Genomic DNA, 22,823 nt, shown 5'->3' on the forward strand with positions numbered 1-22,823 from the left:
TTAAAAGTTTAAAACATATAGTTTTTAATATTCTGGTAGACCATACTAATACGACAATGACATACCTATCTATTGCTTAAATAGAATGAAATATTGACAGTATTGTGATATTATTTCATAATATGTTCATGATGAGTATTTACATTATAATTTAATAACAAAAATGTAAATTAATATAATTAATAATATCATATTAGTAAATAGTCCGATATTTAGAATATTTAGATTATCTACAGTTACATAATTTTGTAACCATATCCTTATTCATTGTTGTTAATTTAAAACTGAAAATTAACTACTTGACTGTACTTAACTGTCTTACCTATATAGACAGTTCGCAGGTGCATAATGAGTCGAGACTTAGCTTGGACTAAATATTGACATTAGAAAATCGAAAGACGAAAGTTGATTTCGTTTTAATAGATAAGTAAAAATTATTAAAATATAGGTACTATATAGTACCTACAGGGGCATCTCATACAGTCACGTCTTATACCTTATTAAAAATGTCCTTAGTACTTATATTTAATTTTTCTGACACTGCAGTGGCGGATCCAGAGGGGAGCGATTACCCCCCCCATTCTCTCAAAAATAAATAGTTTGAAGTCCCTGATTTTAGGTTTTGACGTAATTATATTCCAAGGGTAACAAAATTATAGTGATATATTTTTTTTTGTTTTGTACGAGACTGTGGAAGTAACATACGTATGTAAATACTTTATCAAAATTAATGTGAGCCCTTTAAAAATGCCCTCCTGTTATCTTAGTCCAGATCCGCCCCTGTGACACTGAATTGTTTCTGCAGATTAGGTAGGTATGTTAATATTAATTAATAGAGTTCGGAAGTTAAGGAGCTAAAATAGATAAAATATCTATGCATGAAAAAAGATTGTAAAATATGCAAAATAATTATTTAAAATTCCAAAAAATCATTTAATATGACGTTTATAATTAATATGCACAAAAAAATGTAAGAATATGAGAAAATAAATTTATAATTTTTCAACTCTGGCAGAAAACTGAGTAGCATTTTAGATATCTTATTGAAATGAAAAAATAGTTTAAAAAATACTGTAAAATGTCAAAAATATAGACGATACAACAAATTTACTAATGGAGTAATGAATAAACAATAAATATTAAATACATTTACGAAAACTTATTATCGACGATAAGATAAACAGTATTTTGATCTATTAGCGCGATATACATTGCACCGGTGTCATCAAATTAATATTTGATTGCGACGATGACAATAAATTCTTACGTAAAAAAATATTGAGTTTTGTATTCAATATTATTTCATATGCTTTCGAAAATCAATGAAATATGCACTTTTTCCCTAAAATTGACGAAGTATATTTTTGAATAAATTATTTGATTTATTTTTATTTGTTAAAACATATATTTTTACATTTTAAACGCCAATTGGCTTTAGCTAGAATTTTCAATATAGCTTGTAACCCGAATACATATTGTTTTAGAAAATAATATACACAAAAAATATTAATAAAATAATAATTAAGAAAAGAAATTAAATACAATGCTTTGATGTCATAAAAAAACAAAAAAATCAATCAAATTTTAGTAATAACTTAAATTTTGAAACAGTCCTAGTTTGTCTCACTAAAATACAGAACACATTTCAAGTACACACTTATACATAGTTATACCTATAGACAGCTTTACTTTTTATTCCTATACTGGCTACGTATAATAGCTAACTATGTCAACAGTTCAACACCCACCAAAATTATGTACCTATTGGCTATTGCCAATTGGTGTATTGCGTTCGCAATACCTACCTACCTAGTTAGCCACTGAAGGACGCCCCTGGAGGGTACCTAACAACGTAAGATCATACCGAACGCCTTATATTATTTATACTATTTATGATGTTCATGGACCATGATAAATTATTAATATAATTTGTCCTTAGATTTAAAATGTAATTATAATTTAGGTATTTACTTATAATTAGTTAGGAAGTTTTAATATAGGTAGCTGATGCAGTGATGCCTAATATGCTAATACCGCTGGTTATAAATATTATCGAGTTATATTTTATGCCGTTAAAAAACCAATCAATGCTAATGCCTAATACCTATTCTCGAATAACGCTTGTGCGTATAAATTGTGTACAAACATTAGTAATAATAATTGTTTCTTTATTCTTAATCAGGGCTGGATTGACCTGGTGAGTTATACCAAGTAAAACTCGATGGACCGCTCAAAATATGGACCAATTTTTAGTGTTTGGTGATAAATTAGTACAAATATTAGTAGAAATTAAAATTGATTCGAATTATTTAAACCATTAGCTGTAGCTGTAATCAAACGTTAGAAATTCTAAAACTAGATAGGCCGATATCTCGTCAACCCAGCGCTAGCTGTTCTTAATTATTGTTTCATCAATGGTCAAGTGGTCAAGTATATAGATATCTGAATATATTTCACGGTTCAGTTATTAGGTAATAACTGGGGCTGTGGATTTAATGCACTAAAAAACTTTAAAAAATACATTTAAAATGTTAAAAATTATAGTAGAAAATGCAAAAAAATGAATTTATTTAATAAAAAGTTGATCGAATTTGAATTTTGATTTCGAAGTTTATTGATTCTTTAATAATACTATTTGCCTGAAACATTTTTTAAAATTGTTAAAAGGTTTTCAAAGATGTTAATTAATGGAATTTAATTAAAAATATCAAATGATGAACTAAAAAGGCAAAGAAATGACCTAAAAAATTAGAAACGTAAAAAAAATGCAAAATAAAAGTTTTGTAAATGGATTTGTTGTTACTTAATTTAAATTATAAATTTACAAAGCTACCTATGTTTCACAACCACCAAAAAAAAAAAAAAAATGCAATTTCCTACAAATTCATAGCCCTAGTAATAACTATAAATGTAGATAAAAGGTATGAGTTCTGTAACTATAATCTACAATTTATAAACCGTTCTGTAGTAAAAGTAGATATTGTGTACTGTGTAATATATACCTACCTGATGCGGCTACCTATATATAATATAGGGTGATTGTAAACTCTCCCGAGTCTACTCCAGTAGGCCAGTACTACTTTTACTTGGTGCCCGTTGACGGAAACATATGAACTCTCCCGGGTCTACTTCAGAACGAGAGATGGTAAACTGCGACAAATTACTATTACACCTTTTCTAAAAGTCGAAATGTAAACTAAGGAAACAAAAAAAAAATTAATATTATACAATCTGTGACAAAACCGATAAGATACATTATACAAACTTCGGTAATTTATATAAGTATATATATACATAACATTTATTCCATTTTTAATAACCACTTATTTTTAATTATATTTAAATTTAAATTTAAAATTGTTTTAGCACTATTAATTGTTTGCCGTTTTGGCTAAACATTTTTTAAGTTCCACATTAAATAATCTGGCGTAGCCGCGTAGGTACTTGTAGGCAATTGTGTTCTCTGTATATTAATATACATATTTCATTATAGGTAGGTAGCAGATACATGCATAATTGTTATTATAGGACAAAACTACAATAGATATCTATTTATCTATATTTATATTGTATGACAAAGATGAAAAAATAAATTTAGGTTTCAGCTAGGAACTGAAAAGGGTGTAGTCTATTTTCACCAAAATTTACTCTGAATATTTACAACATGTGTAATTTGCACCAAAATAAAGATATGTAATTCACACCATCTCAAATAGTAAAAAATAGGAAATGTAATTTGCACAAAAGACCAAAATCAAAATCGATTATTAGTAGATAGGTACTATCACTACTATCGAAAAAATAATCGTATATGTTTCGATATTTGAGTATAATATATTGAAATATGAACATGATGGAAGCTAAAGACATTGAATATTCTGTTTATAGATACTAAGTGGTTATTTACACCGTTCTACGTTAGTATTGACTTAAAATCTATACCTTATTATATATTATAGCTAAATATAATTATAATACACGACAAATAAATTATATAATATTATAATTATTATATTATTTCAGTAAAAAATATAATTTAGTAGGTATGTATTTTTGTGCTAGAAATAAAAATTATTATTTGATAGTTTGATACTACCCATAACCCATTACTAATAGATATTCATTTTGGTGCAAATTACATGCCCTTATTTGGTGCAAATTACGAACTCCCACTGAAAAATCATAATAATAACTTTGAAAACTTAGCCAGTAGCCACTTATAGATACAAGATACCTGGGTGTGAAATTATTTGAGAAAAAATAATACGATTGCACATCTTTTACCTTTTTACTTTGAGTAAACACAAATATTTAATTCAAAAAAATTACCAATATTAATAATAACGTAATATGTATAGTCAAAAAAAAAAAAAAATAATAATAATACACCACACTAATTTGTTATTCCTACGCGTCAAAAAAAAAATATATATATATATAACAAAAAATAAGTTCTAACTAATAAGTTTCTAACTTTTTAGCACAAAAACGTAGTTTTAGGTTAGGTTACAATTACTTATATATCATCTGATGGCTGATGCCGCTTTTCTACTTATTTTATGGGCAACTGAACCTTCAATAGAAGCAAGCACAACTAATGGGCCAAAATCTTTCCACAGACACAGTAAGTTTATAACGCTCAGTTTTGTTTTATACATCTCATCCATCTACTTACCAAGTTATACATATTTTATTGGATATCAAAGCGAATCTAAAAAGTTATAAAAGTTATAAGAACTTGATTTCTGTTGTATATATATATTTTTTTTTGACGCGTAATAATAAATTACTGTGATGTAAGTATTATTTTATTTTTTAACTACGTACGACGTACCGTATTATGTTATTATTAATATTGGTAAATTTTTTGAATTTATATTTATGTTTACTCAAAGATATAAAAGGTAAAAGATGCGCAATCGTGTTGCACCGAGATACCTATTACCTACCGATTCGGCGACATTTATTTATGGGCGTGTGTATCGTTGAAATAAATCAAACGTTTTGTCTAAACTTCTAAACTATTTATTTACAGACGCCACTAGGTTTAAATCTCGGCCCTGAGAAACACAGTCAGTATTGGATTTACCGGTATAGAGTGAATTCAGGAAAAAAACAACAGAATGTATTTTTACTGCAATTATATATTTTTTAAGTGAATTAGAATTTATGTAAATTATATACTTATAATTGAGTTAATTACAGTATTTAAAAACCACAAATTTAATACGAATATTATGATATAAAAAATATAAACCATAAAATTCATAGATTTTGAAAAAATGTTTGTAATTTTTAAATATTTTAACTGTTTTTAAAAGATTTGTTATATATGTTTATACATTTAACTATTTAAGTTAACTTAAAAATGATCATCTATATTTAAAAATATGTTATATAAGTAAAAACGTATTTTTTTACCGCAGATACCGAGCTGTATAGGCGAAACGTATTATGAATCGCTAACGCCTGACAGTGATATTTTCCTCTGGTAAATCTTAGGAAAACGTCTGACGCATGATGCGTTTATTCAATAATTATCATGGAATTAATAACAGTGTCTTTAATTTATCGTTAAAAGACTAATACGTCTAATAGTTGGTGATTCAAAAATTATTTTTAATACCTATAGTTTAGATAGTTTCTCCTAAGTGTACTTAATAAGAAAAATGACATAATATAAACCCTAAATATTTCCTCTTTATTGCGGTATCAAAATAATGTTCTTCGCGGTTCGACGGCTTTCAGTCGAATACACAAAACACACACACACGCGCGCGTATTATATTATTATTATCCTCGATCGTTAAAACAGCGCGCGACCATTATTTATCGCGGTATAGCTGGTACATAGTACTATATAGTAGGTATATACTATATAACTATGTTTACGCACGTATCCTGCTCGACATCACTCGCGCGATCAGCTGCTACTCCGACGACCGGTGCGCGCCGGCGGGGCCTTCGGTGTAATAATGTATATGATATTGCAATAGTACTAGCACTACTAGCACTCTAGCTGCAGTCAGTCGGCATTCGATCACGGTCGGTTATCGTCGTTTTCGTCGTCGTTGTCTCCGTTAGTCCGCCCGGTACTTCGGCGTCCGGCCCGGTTCGATACAAATTTTTTCACCGCTCTCATGCTCTGTCGTTTAGTAGGTCTTTTGGGGGAAGGAAAATATTCAAAAAGTTTTTACCCCGTTGCACATATCGCGTTATACCTTCACTATTGAGAGTAACATTTCTAATATTTATATATACATCTTACGTGATCGTGTGTGCCTCGAGGAGATAATATAATATGTGTATATACACATACATGTTATATAAAGTTTGAAAATAATAATAGTAGGTATACGATCAGCGATTTGTCGACTCGCGTGTGATCGCAGCTATACTCAGGAAATAATATTGTTTGATGGTGTGCTAGACGCGCTCGACTACGCGTTCCTTACCGGTAAAAGGCCGCCCTCGCGCGATGGGGGCCGGAAAAATGCGTAGGAAAGTCAAGCTGCTATTGATTTTCTTGGCGTCGTGGATGTTTGTGGTCGTGTACTTGATACAGTCCGGTTCAAGGGACACCAAGGTATGTCGAACATTCGTTACAAACAACATTGAAAAAATAGTTATTTTTTAGGAATTAAGACAGTATAATATTATTATAATTATTGTTTATAATTGTAGCGATGAGAGGAGAATATTATGAGGATTTTATAAAATATAAAGTTATAGAGAGATACACCCGCGTGATATCTATCAGATTAGTTTGGAGCGGGCTTGTGTTTGTTTTTTTTATATATTTATGTATCATAAGAAAATTGATAAACATTAAATTTTTCTGTAAATAATTTATAATAACTTCGAATTATATATAGGTATATTATATAATTTAAAAAAAAAAACAAAATTATACTTTTTCAGTTAATTTTAAGTTATAAAAATAATATGTAGCATGAAGATATATTAACTATTATAGTACTTACTATATAACCATTGTCCATTATACTACTCGTATAAGTATGTTTAAAAAAAAGATAGTTTAATACTTAACTATTTTATAACGTTCAATTGTTTTTTAAATGTCCCTCTATTTCATTATATTTACACGAGCAATTTGCTGAACTATGAAATTAGTACACGTTCACGTTCCTCTTGTTAAAAAGGAACTAAATCCTTAACCGTTCCTATCTTAACGAAAAGAACTAATTCCTTTCCTCGTTCCTTTTTAATGTAAGGTAAAATAAAATAAAAAAACATAGGTACATTTTTATACTATAATTGTTTTAATTTTAAAATTTTAAACAACACATTGTTATTTAGTAATAGTTTTAACTTTTGTAAACATTATAAATAATATCGTATATAGGTTTATTTTTATACTTCTTATTTATATTAGCTATATTATAAATTTCAAAAGAAGCTATACATTTTTGATGATTTAATTACTTTTATTTAAAAATAAGGGAACGAAAAAAATCTTTTAAAAAATGAACAAACTTCCAATACGTTCCCAAACATGAAAAAGGAACTACGTTCCCGATAAGTTCCTAAAAATAGAACGAAATCAAAGGAACGGATTCCTTTGAACGCTAAAATGTCTTAAAACACGTTTGCATGCGATGCATAAATAAAAATTAAATTAAATTGTTCAAAGTATACCTACGTACGGTCGTACCACCTACTTAAGTGCGTATGTATAATCGCAATGGTTTAAAATGAAAATTACTATTTTATTGAATTTTCTCGACGGTATCGTTAGGCGTTCAGGTACTGCAGCTCATACTCTTAGGCTTAGTAGGACCATGGCTAAAATGACATTATATGTAGGTAATCATAATAATTTTAATGTAAATGGTATATTATGTATTTATGTGTAATGTATACACATTGATCAATATTCGATACTGATTATGGGACTAGTGGGGTCTTTAAAGTTACACTTGACTGTTGTCTGTTGCACAAGAATTTTATTTTTAAAGCAATCTGCGTATTTATGTCCCATATTCACGTACGATAAATAGATGCGCATGCGTGATATTGGCACCGCGTATTTTTATTGGGTATATAATATGTATCATGGGAATTTGGTATGGTGCCAAAATTCGTTTTCTGTAAGTTACAATAGTACGAATAACTCTTAAACTAAAAAGGTACCAATATGACCTCAAATTATACATTTGGTACCAACAGTATCTACATTTTGTTTATAAAGTCAACGTAATTTTATAGTTATAATTTGTATTTAGGAAGGTTCTTAGAGTATACAGATTTTAGTTTAAACATTTGCATACTAAAAACAAATTGGATATAAAGAGGAGAAAAGTTGATCGTACGTAACAAACAATATCTAATTTTTTGATACAAAGTATAGGTATTACTGTATACAATAATAAGAAAGTAGATAGGTGAACCTATCTATCTATATTCATTTAAACAAAGATACTTATTACTTATAAGTTTAAGTTACATTATTCTTATTATTTAGTGATTTATTTGTCATAAAATTCATTCATAATTTCCAAAAAGGTATGGATATACCTTTGACATTTTAGCTGACTATAATAATTAAATAGTGTATGAATGTAGGTACTAGCCACTAGGTATAACTATAATGCATTTATGTAACATATATTAATGATTAATGTGTGTAAAATATTTTTTCACCAATATTGCTGTAATCGTTACTTTATTGAAACTGATTTGTTGTTAATTTTATCATTGTAAATATAAAAAATTACATGTTATATATTTATTAAAATATATTTAGATTTTACAAGATATACCTTATTTGAGTGATACGAGTGTGCCTATATGTAATAGTTTATTCCTCGGTTTATTCATAAAATTCGATACAAAATGCAGAATACATTTTAATAATACAACCTAACACATAGGTTAATTTTCATAAATTATCTCAGGTATGAATTTTGAATAGTTTATTATATTTTATTCCAAAAATCTCAACACAAATATGATGCATATTTACTATTATTTCCATAATGAAGGTAAAGGATTAAGTATACAAATTATAAGGCAAAACCCTAAAACAAAATATAATTGTATATGTTACCTAGCTTACAATAACATTACGATTACATATCTATTAAACTCAAAGAACTTTGATGCAAATCATTAGTACAGGATGCGGAAAATCTATATATAATATTAATAATTAATATATATATATATATATATATTATATACATAATACGTATACAATTGGTATCTATAGGTATATACTGGCATCTATTGTATATTATATAGGTTAGTTGGTTATTTATACTTAAAATTTATTGAGGTTTATTACTTCATAAAAAGTTCACAACAATAATTGTTATCATTGATCTAATTACTTATACTTATAATGTATATGAAACACTTATGTATTACATTTATAATTTAGATCATATATACATATCAAATAATTGCAAAACAAATTAGGATATTAAATATTTTATATATCATAATTATTTTTTATTTTTCAACCTTTTTAGTCGTGCAAATGATAAATAATTATATATTCATGAACAACCAACCACGAAGATAACATTAAACATTTTTCAATTTTAATGTACCTACCTATATACAATGACATACTATTTAAAAATGTATATTTTGGGTTTTGTAAATAATTATTAGAGAAAATCGTAAAGATTTAAATAAATATTAAAAATACCTTAACGTTGAAGAAATGCTTTGCATATTAAGAAATGTAAGCTATTGTGATCTAGAAAGTAAAACGTATTGTCGTTAAAGTAATTGTTAAATTTCTTTGTATTACTAAGAGTAATGACACAGTCAATAGAATTAATTTCTGTAGGTAATATCTGTCACCCACCTCTGTTTCATAATCGTGAGCTCTGTGTTTGTTTTTTATAGTTTATAGACAATATATATATTATATATATTTAATATTATCTTATACATTCGATTATTTGTTGGAAACATTTCATATAAGTTCGTCGATTTACGTAATGTTCTTAAACATTAACAGGAAACGGCAAATAATGAATGTTTTCTATACATTCACAATTTAAAATATTTACTAAAATAATTAAATAACTACAGTGATAGTGCTTTTATGAGAGATATACTTATGGTACCTAAATACATGATAAGTAATATATAATGCTATAGTATAAATTTAAGTCAGTGATAATTTTAGGCATCGAGAATTAAATACTATTATTTTGTACTACTAATTTTACATTTTACAGAATAGAAAAAAATAAAATTAATTTACCGCGTATTTTATTTTCTTAAAGATGATTTCTTAGCATTGGGTTTTTAAATTCTAAACTGAGGTTACAATGATGTTTTTAAAAAAAAATTGTATCCAACATCAAGTTTACTTCAATCTTTTATTTTAAAGGTGTTTTGGTAAAAAGTTGATCTAATTTGTACAAGAAATGTTGGGAATACAGTAGTAGTTATACAACATTACTATCAGTACATTGATTAATGATTATATTGAATGTTATTATAATTTAAAAAAAAAGTATAATTATAGAAATTCGTAATTTTCAGCATTTGCTTAGATATAATTTTTCTAAACATGATATTAATACAAGTTGTTCTTATTAACAATTAAAAATTTCAAAATTTAGATACGACAGTTTTATTATTTTTTTTTATAAGCCTTAAAAGTTCAAATTTTGAGAAAATATAAGATATTGAATCATCACATTACTCGTACATTTTCGGAAATTATATTTATTTTCCCTAAGGTTGTTTATTATATTATGCTAATTGCTAATAAATTGCACTATATTTTACTATGATAAAACTTTGTTCATCATTTGTTTCTTTATAATTTGGTATTTGGTTTAAACACCTGTGAAATTAAATTTTTAGATTCTCTGCCGTGAATATGATTTTTGAGTGATGGAGAGAAGGGGAGATTAATGATGGAGAACTTTAGACAACTTATTTCTAATTTCTATTTTCCTTTAGATAGTTATAAACGACCAATAACCCATTTACTTTTTGCAATACTAATTTATGATATTATAGTGTTCATTATGGTTTTTTTAAAGTATATATTAACTAGTAAAATGTTAAATTCGTTTTTAAATCGAAAGTATTGTTTTAGAATTTAAAAAGTGGGTACAATAGTTTGTGTAAATATATTTCTTATGCTTTTTGAAAATGACGCTCCAAAAATCGAACATATTTGAAAAAAAGTTGTGTTATAATTATGAATTATAAGTCATAATTCATAACGTATTGTTATATAATCTTCTTCAGACGTTTATTATTATATTGAATTACCTGTATGACTATACAAAATAACAGTATATATTAGAGTTACTACTACTATGGGATGTAATCAGAGCGTGTCCTCACTCCTGAATGTTATATAAAAGTGTTGGCCAGAAATTAGACGTCTGAATAAAAGAAAAATCAATTTTGTCCACTATGATATAGTAATGTAATTTGATGATTTATATATGTATTATGTTTGGTGTGTGGTGAACGTTTGGCGAACGGAACAACGCGCGTTCGGAAAAAATAATCTATTATATTTTTTAAAATCGTAAAAATGAAATGGAGAAACTGTTGGTTAGCATAGTTATGTATTTATTACTATTATTATTATTCATTATTTTTTTCAACGGAAATTCTATGTAACGTAACACGTATAGTAGTATGTGCGAAAGGGTGAAAGTGAATTGGACGTTAACTCGTTTTTGTGTAGAAAAAATAGTTAAAAATATAACCCGTCTACCTTGTACCCCCGCCTACAACGATAATTTCTCACGCAAACCATTACCATATCCGATTAGACTCACGACAACCAGCTGCAGATTAAATGTCGTAGGAGTGAAATTTGATTGAACTATAAAGCAATCAGTATATTGATAAATGATTTTTATTCAATTACCTATCAAATATATTTTTTATTTACATATATTATGGTATTAAGTGGTTTGAATAAGTTATTTTGAAAAATTAGTATTATGCAGTGCGTCAACGTTATTTATAAGTTATAAAATATAAACATTTGAGAATCAATAGATAAATCTCAAAAGTTTTGTACAAAACTGCGAGCTGAGAAACTGTATCTAAACTTTAATGTTGATTAGTTGATTTTAAAACTATAATGTTTAAAATAAATATATTAATATATAATGGAAATATAAATATATAATATAGTTATTACTATTATCTTTATTTGAAATAAACAGTTACAGTTTTTCAGTTTCTAAGTTAATTATTTAGGTAATTTATTTTATATTAGTCTATATTATATAAATAAATAATAATTAATATATAATAGTTTATATAGGTACTCGCATCTATACCATATTACCATATTTAACGTTTGGTCAATATTTGCGACTCAGAAGTTGTAGAATTTAAGTTATTTTTCTACTTTACTAGACTGAGTTAAAAGCTCATTAAATAGAAAATTGTTTTCATATTTAATTGAAGAATAGCAGTATCTAATAGATTGTATTTTTATTTTAGATTCTGAGCAGAGCGATGAATGTTTTGATTTTAACAATGTGTGTTTTTAATTAATTAATTAATCAATTAATTGTTGATTTTGCCATAACATTTGGTAAAATTACTTAAATTATCAACTTCAATGTTTTTTCTGTTAAAAAAGTGAATCGAATTAGTACTTCTTTTAATAATTGAAAAATAAATAGAGATAACGGGCATTTTTACGCAAAACCAGTTTTCGGTCAAATTATTTTTCTTATTTTGTTGTAATTAAAAACCGTAGAAACATACAATTTTTCTATTATGTTCATATTTTAATAATTTATGTACTGGTATGTTTACTATGATATTTGACTTTTATGAGCTATTTATAAATATTTAGGTATAATTTACAATTTTTTTAAAAAATTTTTCTTCTGGTCAAAAATTTTAATGCAGAGTAATTATGAGTTGTTTATACTGGAATTAAAATATGTTGATTATAAATTCACAAATATATTGCCAGATTTTAAAGTTCAAATGTTGACAAACCTGGATATTTACTTGTAAAACATAATTTATCAATAAATGATTGAAGTTTTTTTAATGCAATTCAAAGAATATTAATGAAACTATTGAATTGAAATATTACACTGTTACTTAAACTATAATTTTGTATATTCAATAAAATTAAATTTACAATTTTCTTTTGCAAGGCTTTTTATAAGTAGGTTATAGGATATTTTAATTTTAAGTTTTGACGAAATGGTCGAAATTGAATACATAAACAAGAATCGTTATTCTAGTTATTTCGTAGTAATTCAAAAATATTTTCGGGGACTTGAAATTATTTTACTAAACACACATTTAACAGTTTTTAAATTTATTTTAAACTATTGCCTATAGCCTACTACATAAAATAAATGTTTATTATAGATATCATTAGTATCAATATAAATATTTAATAAAATGTACTTAGTTAATACTAAATAATATAGTAATAGGGCAGAACCGTTAAATGTTTCTTCACGCAGAGCCGTTTTTCCTATGCAATGATTTATTACTGAATTCAAATTTATCATATCCATTACAGTGACTACCCATTATAACGATGAGGTACCTACAGTTGATGCCTACTGTTCAGAAGAACGGGTATCTACTTGACGCTTTTTTAATTTGAAGCTTTTGAAAAATTGCTTAACCTTAAATAATAAATTCTATTAAATTAAGAATAAAATTAAAAATACCTACCATTAAATATTTAGTTATAATTTTTTTTTTTTTGCAAATTTAATATGACGCATATCGTATAATAGGTATTCCTATTAGTTTATATAATTTAAAATTGTTACAATCCTTTTTAGTTATAACTTCAATTTGAATTCATTGTAATGTCTTTATTACGAGTACAAATAAATATACTTAATATTTATAGTTTTTTATTTCTACTTTTGTTTCTATTATACTTATTGTATATGATCTAGCTATATTAAACTGAATAGGTACTGATACTATAAAATAAAGTAAGCCTGAGAAAATTAACATGCTATTAAATATTATTTGCGTTTAATGAATAATGTTAAACATAAGTGATTATATTACTCACAAGAGATGTAAGAGGTTACAATTGATTCGATTTTTTGGCTCTAATTAATGTATAATGTATATAATTATAATATCATTACGTAAATCAGAAGGTAAATTTTTATGAGTATGGTAATAAAATATCCATCATTAAAAATGATTAATAACGTTTATTATAAATTAGGCACACGTTATAGACAAATCGTATATAGCCATGTAATATATAAATAAGTAGGTATGTAGGTATAACCTAATTGTAACAGCACGAAAACGGTAATTTTGAACGCAACATAAACGTTAGACAAAATTGATTTTTTTTTTTAGTAATTGATTTAAAAAAATAAATAATTGTAGATTTAAAATCTTCACTAAATATTTAGATTAGAATTTATCTTTGTATTATAAGTATGTGTTTTTTAGATATATTAATGTTTTTAAAGCTATTTGTAGACATTTTAAATTTTTAGTTTTTTTAAAATTTATATCGATATAATCTTTATTTAAAATGTTCATGTGTATTTGAAATTTAAATTTTATAGTTATAAATAATGCTGTAATTCAGAACATATCAACTGCAGGAACTTGAATCATTTCAATATTATGTAATATGTATACTGTATAGCATATGTTAATTTTTAAAATATTTAGATTTATTTTAAGCTATTTGCCTATTTATACCACAAATCTAGTTATATACCTTTGTACATAATTTGGCAGTATTGACTTATAAGTTATACTAGATGTTTTTCAAAAACTAGTTCAATCTATCGATTCTATCGATGAATTAAAGAAATAATAATAATAAAATTCCATAGACTATTCTTAGAAATAAAAGCTGGCCCACCTTTTTGTTCGTTGTAGTTATTTATTTTTTATATAATAATAATTTATTATTAAATTAAAATAACCGAGTTCCGTCAATGGTTATCTAATATCTATTCATTCTCCGCACATATTTGAAACATTAACAGTTTAGGTATATAAAAAAATGTCTTTAATTACGTTACTTTTTGTTTGTGAATTTTGTAAAAAATTTTGGTGAAAATTGAATAGATAGAGCTTTTACAAAGTCAAATCTATTTATTTTACCCATCAATTTTCCAACATTTTTTCTTCAATAAAATAATTTTTCTTTTGTTCTGTCCACTTCTTATTTTTATGTAACTATCGATTTTTACAGTTTTTAAGACTTCAATAAATCGATATAAGTTAGGTATATAATATTATTAATTATTATCAATACTTAAGTTTTTATGGTTTTTATAATCAGTCCCAATTAGTAGTTTATCTTTATCATAAATGTTATCTCGGACTCAACTCGGATACGCCCTAATAATAAGTGATAAGTGATTCAGTCGTATGACTTTTCTTTTTTTTAATTTAGCTCATTGCTCATTTATTATTATAGCTATTGATACACAATGATCAATTTGATTGATACAATTTACATTATTATAAATTATTTTTGTACTTGGTAGCCGATAGGATATAATGAACAAATATAATGTTTTAAGTACATCATCAAAAATATTTAAATAATATTCTTATGACATTTTATAGAAAAGTGTATCTTCACGTTATTATACATAGATTTATTTGTAATTTGTCCATTAATATAATATAATATGTAAAGATATATAAGTTATGACTTTATGAGTATAAACTCATAACTTGTTGGTGGGTTCTTGCAGTACCCAGTGGACATATAGCACATTTGGGCACGGAAGTATCGTGTTTTTCTTAATTAGCTAATAATAATTTAAATTTTTGTTAACGGTCTACTTATTGCGTTAAATTGCCTACGTGTTAATATAAATATATATCTATACTCGTATATTAGGGACTGTGACGATGCGCGTTTCAATCATGTAACAGTGATGTAGTTAGGTGAATAATGTATATATCATATTGCATTTATACTATATATATATATATATATATATATATCTGTAGATGAAATAGTTTGAAATATAAATGACTTATAACAATGAAATAAAATAAAACTGTTTTTATTGCAAGGAAATAGTCATCGGCCCTGCCCCGTTATTCTATTCAATTATAATAATATTCATTAACACTTTAAAACGTGTATACGCTCGGGCAATCAAATTGTAATAATCCTTGCGTCCGTGTGCTCTTGCTCCATTGTACACAATAACTATACGAATAAATCGATGGGTGTCACTGAAACCTAAAATGACCAAACGGTTTATTTTGATTTGTTTTTACAGGATATTTTATTTTTTTTTTTTACTCATTCCCGGCACGCATACAGGAACTGCGTTCATTACAATAACAGCTATTTTGTCTGACAGTTTTTTGTCTTTTGGAACGAATCCATATCGCCACCGGTTGTACGGTAAAAAAAAAGTTGTCTGTATCCCAACTTTATTTACGTTCCCACTGCATATCGTCACGTAGATACCTTTATTCTGCATACAAAATATATTTTACACTTTTCTAAATAAAAAACCACGTACCTATACAAAAAAAAAAATTGTCTCGATCGTTTTACTATACTATAATGTTTTTATATTATGACTCATAAAGTTTTTATGGGTTTAAAAATTAAAAAATATGTATTAGTGTTTTATCATAAATTATGAGTGTAGGCTATTATAGTTATAGAGTTATCTCTCGTGTTTATGTATTTTAATTAAATAGCTACGGTTATAGGTATTTAACACATACCGTCTATAATAGGTTAGGTTGACGTGTTGACTAAATATATTATGTTGATACAATACTGCAATGCCGCAATGGTATATCGTATATGCTTATAAATATACTTGGGTATATATAAAACAGTTTATCATTTTATTTTAAATAAAACATTATAGTTATTTTAGTAAATGTTTAGGTTTCCAAAAAAAAAAAAATTGATTATTTAAATTACTTGCATTAATAAATAATATTGGTGACATTGAAAATTTTAACTTATAGATTTTTTTAAACATTTAATGTTTAAATATGAGAAGCGGAGTGTAACAGGATATACCGCATGTAAAAATTGTATTGTGTAAATTTTTATTCGATATACTCAGTTCAATCGACTTTTAATATGAAATTAAAAACATGGAAAACACCTGAATACTATATATAATTAAAAAAATAATAACACCATGAAATCAGGACTTGATATATACAAGAAGGATATTGGCATTTTAGATCATTTTAGTATCACTTTGTTCGTCTCAGCGTAGATTAATGGTGTAACTACTAACTACTGTAACTTGTAACTATTATCACTCTTAAGAAATATATAAATTATAACATAGTGGAGCTCATCTTTCTATTAGTATTACTTTTTTTTACAATAATTATACTTTAATATCTATAGTATTTATTATTATAAATATGTCAATTATTCATAAATAATTAATTAATAAAATTCATGATTCAAGATTTCTAAAATGTATTATATACATATAAAAAGAATAGTGATATTGTATATTAAAATATCAAGTCTAAAGTCTTAGCTACAAATTCAATTAAAATCCAAAACAAATATCAATAAGCAACATCATTAATATGTATAGGTAATTTAGAACTTAAATCAAAAAGTTTTATTAAGATATACGAAATGTAATAATATTTAAGTAAATAGTAGTACATAATATACAATGAAGGTTAGGTTAAGTTTTCTTTTATATTGCATGCAGAGATACGCTGAATAAAATTCAAATAAATTTAGTTGTATAATTTAGAGATTAATTGGTAAATTTAAATACTTAAATTTATTTGTAAAATTTTGAGTTATTCAATTGTTATTGGTTAATTCGAATAGGTGTTTGTACCGTAAGCACAATTAGGCCGTCGTAATAAGGCACTTATCCTTAGTAATTTAATTAATTGCGAATACATGTATAAAGTATAAATGTGTTCATTTTTTTATTTATCAAAAATATATGAAAAACTTAATTTTTTGTATCAGTTTTGGGAAAAAAGTTTCATAACATTCATAGACGTCTATTACTAAATCATGCGGTTGTAGATAATCACTTTAAATTTCTATTAACATTACAAATTCTAATCTTTTGTTATCGGTTTATTTTAAATGGGACTCAAAATGACAATAGATTTGTGTTCATTATGTATTTAATGTGTTTAATGTACACGTGTATTGAATATCGATCGATATTATATTTTTTATGTATATTATCAATTCTCATCGTTCTCATCGTATGTGATCTACTGATCTGCATCAATACGTTACTTATAGTCTTGTATAATTTGAATTAATTAAAATCTGAAAATACTGCTATTAAAGCATTAATAATTTTTACTACTATAGTACTATACATGTATAAAAATATAATCTACTAAATTGTTTTTCATCGTATTCTATATTTTTTTACGATAATATATAGTTTTAAGTTTACATGATTAACATATATGAAAGTAATGTATAAGTATGGGCAGTATGGCTCTGTAAGTATCATCAAAATGTAAGGTCTATGCTCTAGTTGTGTACTTGTGTAATTGTGTCTATGTTTGGACTTTGGAGCCAAATAATTTTGTAATTTTTATTTCCTTAAAGTGTATTTAGCTAGCTGCATAATATATTAATAGTATAATAATATTATAAGTAATAAATATTAGTTTGGTAAACAAATTAGTTAAGAAAGATATTTTGGGATGATTTTTTAATTCCTATATTTCTCTCGTTGTAAGCTATATGCCTATATACATATTAATCATTGTGATATATATATAAATTACCCCCCCCCCCCCCCCCCCAAAAAGTACGCCACTGATTGTTATGTTATTATTCTAAAGGCTTGGCTATAATAGCTGTTCAGTGTGCAATTGTAAATATAATCCTAAGTGAAGTATAAGGATTGGAAAAAAAAAACTAATTTAATAATTTTGGTTATAATTGTTACTTATTAATTAAATGTTTTTGATTAATAAACAGATCTATTCTCTTTAAATTATGTTTTAAATAACCAGTATATATTAAAAATGCAGTCTTATCATGACGAAATCGGACTTGTTAACTATAAAGAACCTATCTACCTACTGTTTAAGACATATTTAACTAAAAATATTTTTATTACATTATAATATATAACCTATAAGTATTATACGCGCTTAAAACTGTGTCATGGTTAAAATACCGCTCAATACATTACATTACCTATGATTATATTACCTACATTATTACATATGTTTTTTTTATTTTAATAAGATGTATGTTTAATAAAAATACTGTCCCATACAGTCTCATTTCCCAATATATCATATTATATAGTAGATGGTTATCTAATGAAGATTCATCTTGAATAAACTCGATACGCAATAAGTAACCCGTTTACTTTATTACGTGATCAAAATGTCCAGACAGCAATAATCTGACCTAAGGGGTCGCGCACGCGTTGCTACTTTAGGAGATACATAGCTGTAATTTCTAAGTCAAAATCCGTGTTGAGCTTACTCTGCTATAGATTGACCTTAAACCTTTCTTATTCTAGTTAATTATACCATAATTCAACTGATCACGCCAATGTCTGTGTTTCACTGCTCTCTGTCCCCAGGACATTTAATGGCGTTTGAGTGCGATTGTATATATAATATGGTTTTCATATACCTTTTATACATTATCATATCTTTGGGAAAAATGCACGCACAGGGTGATTTAGAAAGTCGACTCAATATTAATGATACGGTCTGCATGTGCTCTTGGCGTAGGTACGTGTGTAGAAATCACACATTAATTTTTATATTGGCGCCAACAACGTAACGTTGTAATATATAAAACTCATTTGTTTCGGTACAAAACGTTATTGCCTACTTTTTAAACGTACCCACCAACCATAATTTTATTATATATTTGTAAACTATTTATGTACTAGTTGATCGGAATGACATCTTACATGAGCGTATAAATTAACTTCTAGGTATTATACACATGTTGGTTTTAAGGATAGTTTCATTGCTAGTGAATTATATATGTTATACGATTTATACGTACTTATATTAGGTATAGTATTTAATTATTTATAAAGTAAAAAACAAATCTTGAATATCCACTCGTAATAGAATTTTATTATATTTGAAATTTGAATATTGGATTTATTTTTATAGGTATAATTTATACTCCCGAGTAGATAATACTTATATGAATTTTGTTTGAGCTTAAATAAATTGTACAGTAGTGTATAACTTACCGTATTGACCATTAAGTCAATAATCGTTATATGTTATTTTATCTAATATATTTGGTTTATTATAATTAACAAAAATTAACAATATTTATGATTGGGCGCTATTATGAAATAATGAAACAAATAGAAATACAATGATAATTTTGTATTTCTTTGTTTAACAGATAAGAAAGATTATTTCAATATAATTATATGCGCAAAAAAACGAGAATAAATGCCTTTCCCTCGATAATAATAACCGGATCCAGGCGAATAAACATAGATATTATATAACTATACTGTATAGATTGGTACCTAGTGGATATTACAGGAGAAAACGTCGTAATTATATCGATGTTGCTCGTAGAACTGTAACAATCCGTTACTTTTATAGTATTATAAAGATGATCAAAACTAAAGTATTCATATTTAAAATTGGAAGAAAATGAGTTTGTTAGTAGGTAATATATGAGATCCTAAGTACTCAATTGAAATTGTTTATTAGTTTACTAAGGTATATTAATTATTATATTACAGCACATTATTTTTGTTTATTTTGAATAATTATAAAATATATAATTTAATCATGTACAAATGTATAATAGATTTCTAAACATTTTTATGATAGAGATTGATAAAATATTTAAAAAAAAATTAATGAGAAGAACACACCTGCATGTTTAAAATGTAATACCTAATAATTATTTGATTATTTTATGTCAATGATTTAGGTCATTTCAATAAGAAAAGTGTGTACCTACACTGTACAGTTTCTCGGAGCAAGTGTCATGGTGATTGATGAATGACAAATAATTGAAAGGAAATATACAACAATAAAATATGTAGGTTGTAAGGTATTGACGCGTAATATTTCAATAAAGTCATATAGTCATATAGTCAATAGAATCTCGTTACTTTAATCTGCAATAGTTATTAAAATAGGAATATTATATTATTCTCTATTCTCATGTTAAAATAATAATAAAGCACATTTAATTTAAAGTGTCTATTACAGAATAATAATATAGAAAAACATATAATAATTAATTACAATATGGAGTATGGATTCTTGGTGGTTTGATTAATTATACCACGTGCCTTCGATACTGTGGATACTATTAAGTACCTATTAAGTTTAATTAGTAATGGTTTTTATATCAAAAAAGGTGAAAGAAATAGTGTACATTTTTTAATAATAAAAATAAAATGATATAGTATTGATGTATTAATTGTCTAAATAAGGTGTCTTTTAAAAAAAGTATTAATCATATTTTAACTGTATTTCCGATCTAAATTGATATCTAAAAATTTGTCTGTAAACATACTGTTGCTAAATAATTTTAACTATGAAATATACGTCGGTGTCTTTATAACCTCCAACGCAATATTATTTAAGTGTTTCGGTTTGAAAGGTGATTTATAACATTTTATATTTTATTTCAGGTGTGCATATATTATATTATTATTTATTAGGTAGGCACTTTAGGTTAAGGTTGTGTTATAATAACGTTAATGTAGGTATCTATAATAAATAATAATAATAATATTAAAAAATTAAATTCATAAAAATAATATAATTTATTTATCGTATGATTATAAAGTATAATAAAACATTGTTTTTTTAAAATATAGGTGCATATACATAATTATTAATTAATAATAATAATATTTGTTTAATTAGTACCTATATTTTGACACTACTATATGAGTATTTATGCATAGGTCCTTATTAGATACATAGATGGGCCTCAAATTTTAGAGATTTTTTCGAGATACCTCTTGTTAGACGTGTATATTTATAACTAATTTTTCACCTTTTTTTAGAAAATATAATATTTCAAAGTTAAAAATAAATATTTTTTAAAGAAAATGTTATAAAAAAAAGTTTTATTATTTGTGGTACTTGACTACTGCTATGCAATATACTTGCAGTCTAGTAATTAATTTACACTAGTAAAGGGCCCAAAAATAAGTTTTGCTTTGGGGCCCTATTGCTATAAATGTGTCGGTCACGAGTAAATTATACAATTAATTATGTATATTGTACAATAATTTTATAATATTATCAAATATATACTTATGAATTCATAAATATAAATGTACTATCATAGGTACCTATTAAATAAAAATTATATTTAAAATCTATAAGAATTTCGAAATACTTTAAAAGCAATTCGATTTTTGTTATCGAACTATCAATATTATAGTTTAAATTTTTAAATTCTTAAAAATAAATAATGATTTCAAATTAATTGAATAATAAGTAATGAATATGATCAAATTACAATTTGAATAACTTTAGAACAAATTATATATATTATTAACATACTATTATTACTTAACATACAAATAATCAGTATATGCAGTAAATGTATATTAGGTAATAGGTATGTTATGTATTTTATTTGGATAACATTTAGAAAATATAAAAACACTGTATAAATAAAAGATAGTTTTAAAAGGCTAAGTGAAAGTGTAACAAACTTCAGTTACACGATGCGAATGGATTTGAATTTTTTAACGGCAATCGACTATCAACCTTGTATGAATGGAAATGAACGTTGTTATTTATGTGACAAGATTTATGTGTTTACGTATTTTTAAAATTTTTAAACAAACAGTTTCACTTTAGAATAATCTTGAAAAGATAATTTAATATACAAA

General features: G+C 25.6%; 1 protein-coding gene across 2 annotated transcripts in view; it reads left to right on the forward strand.

The window, feature by feature from the left end:
* Window positions 1-6,012: 6,012 nt before the first annotated feature.
* The window catches only part of LOC132924414 (polypeptide N-acetylgalactosaminyltransferase 2-like), a 31,314-nt gene continuing 14,503 nt past the window's right edge, over window positions 6,013-22,823 (forward strand). For both annotated transcript variants that reach the window (XM_060988750.1, XM_060988834.1), the window contains exon 1: window positions 6,013-6,586. In XM_060988750.1, coding sequence (XP_060844733.1) covers window positions 6,479-6,586 — 108 coding nt within the window. In that variant the 5' untranslated portion in view covers window positions 6,013-6,478. The remainder of the gene's footprint in view (window positions 6,587-22,823) is intronic.

This window comes from Rhopalosiphum padi, chromosome 1 (assembly GCF_020882245.1).
Source record: "Rhopalosiphum padi isolate XX-2018 chromosome 1, ASM2088224v1, whole genome shotgun sequence".
Lineage (NCBI taxonomy): Eukaryota > Metazoa > Arthropoda > Insecta > Hemiptera > Aphididae > Rhopalosiphum > Rhopalosiphum padi.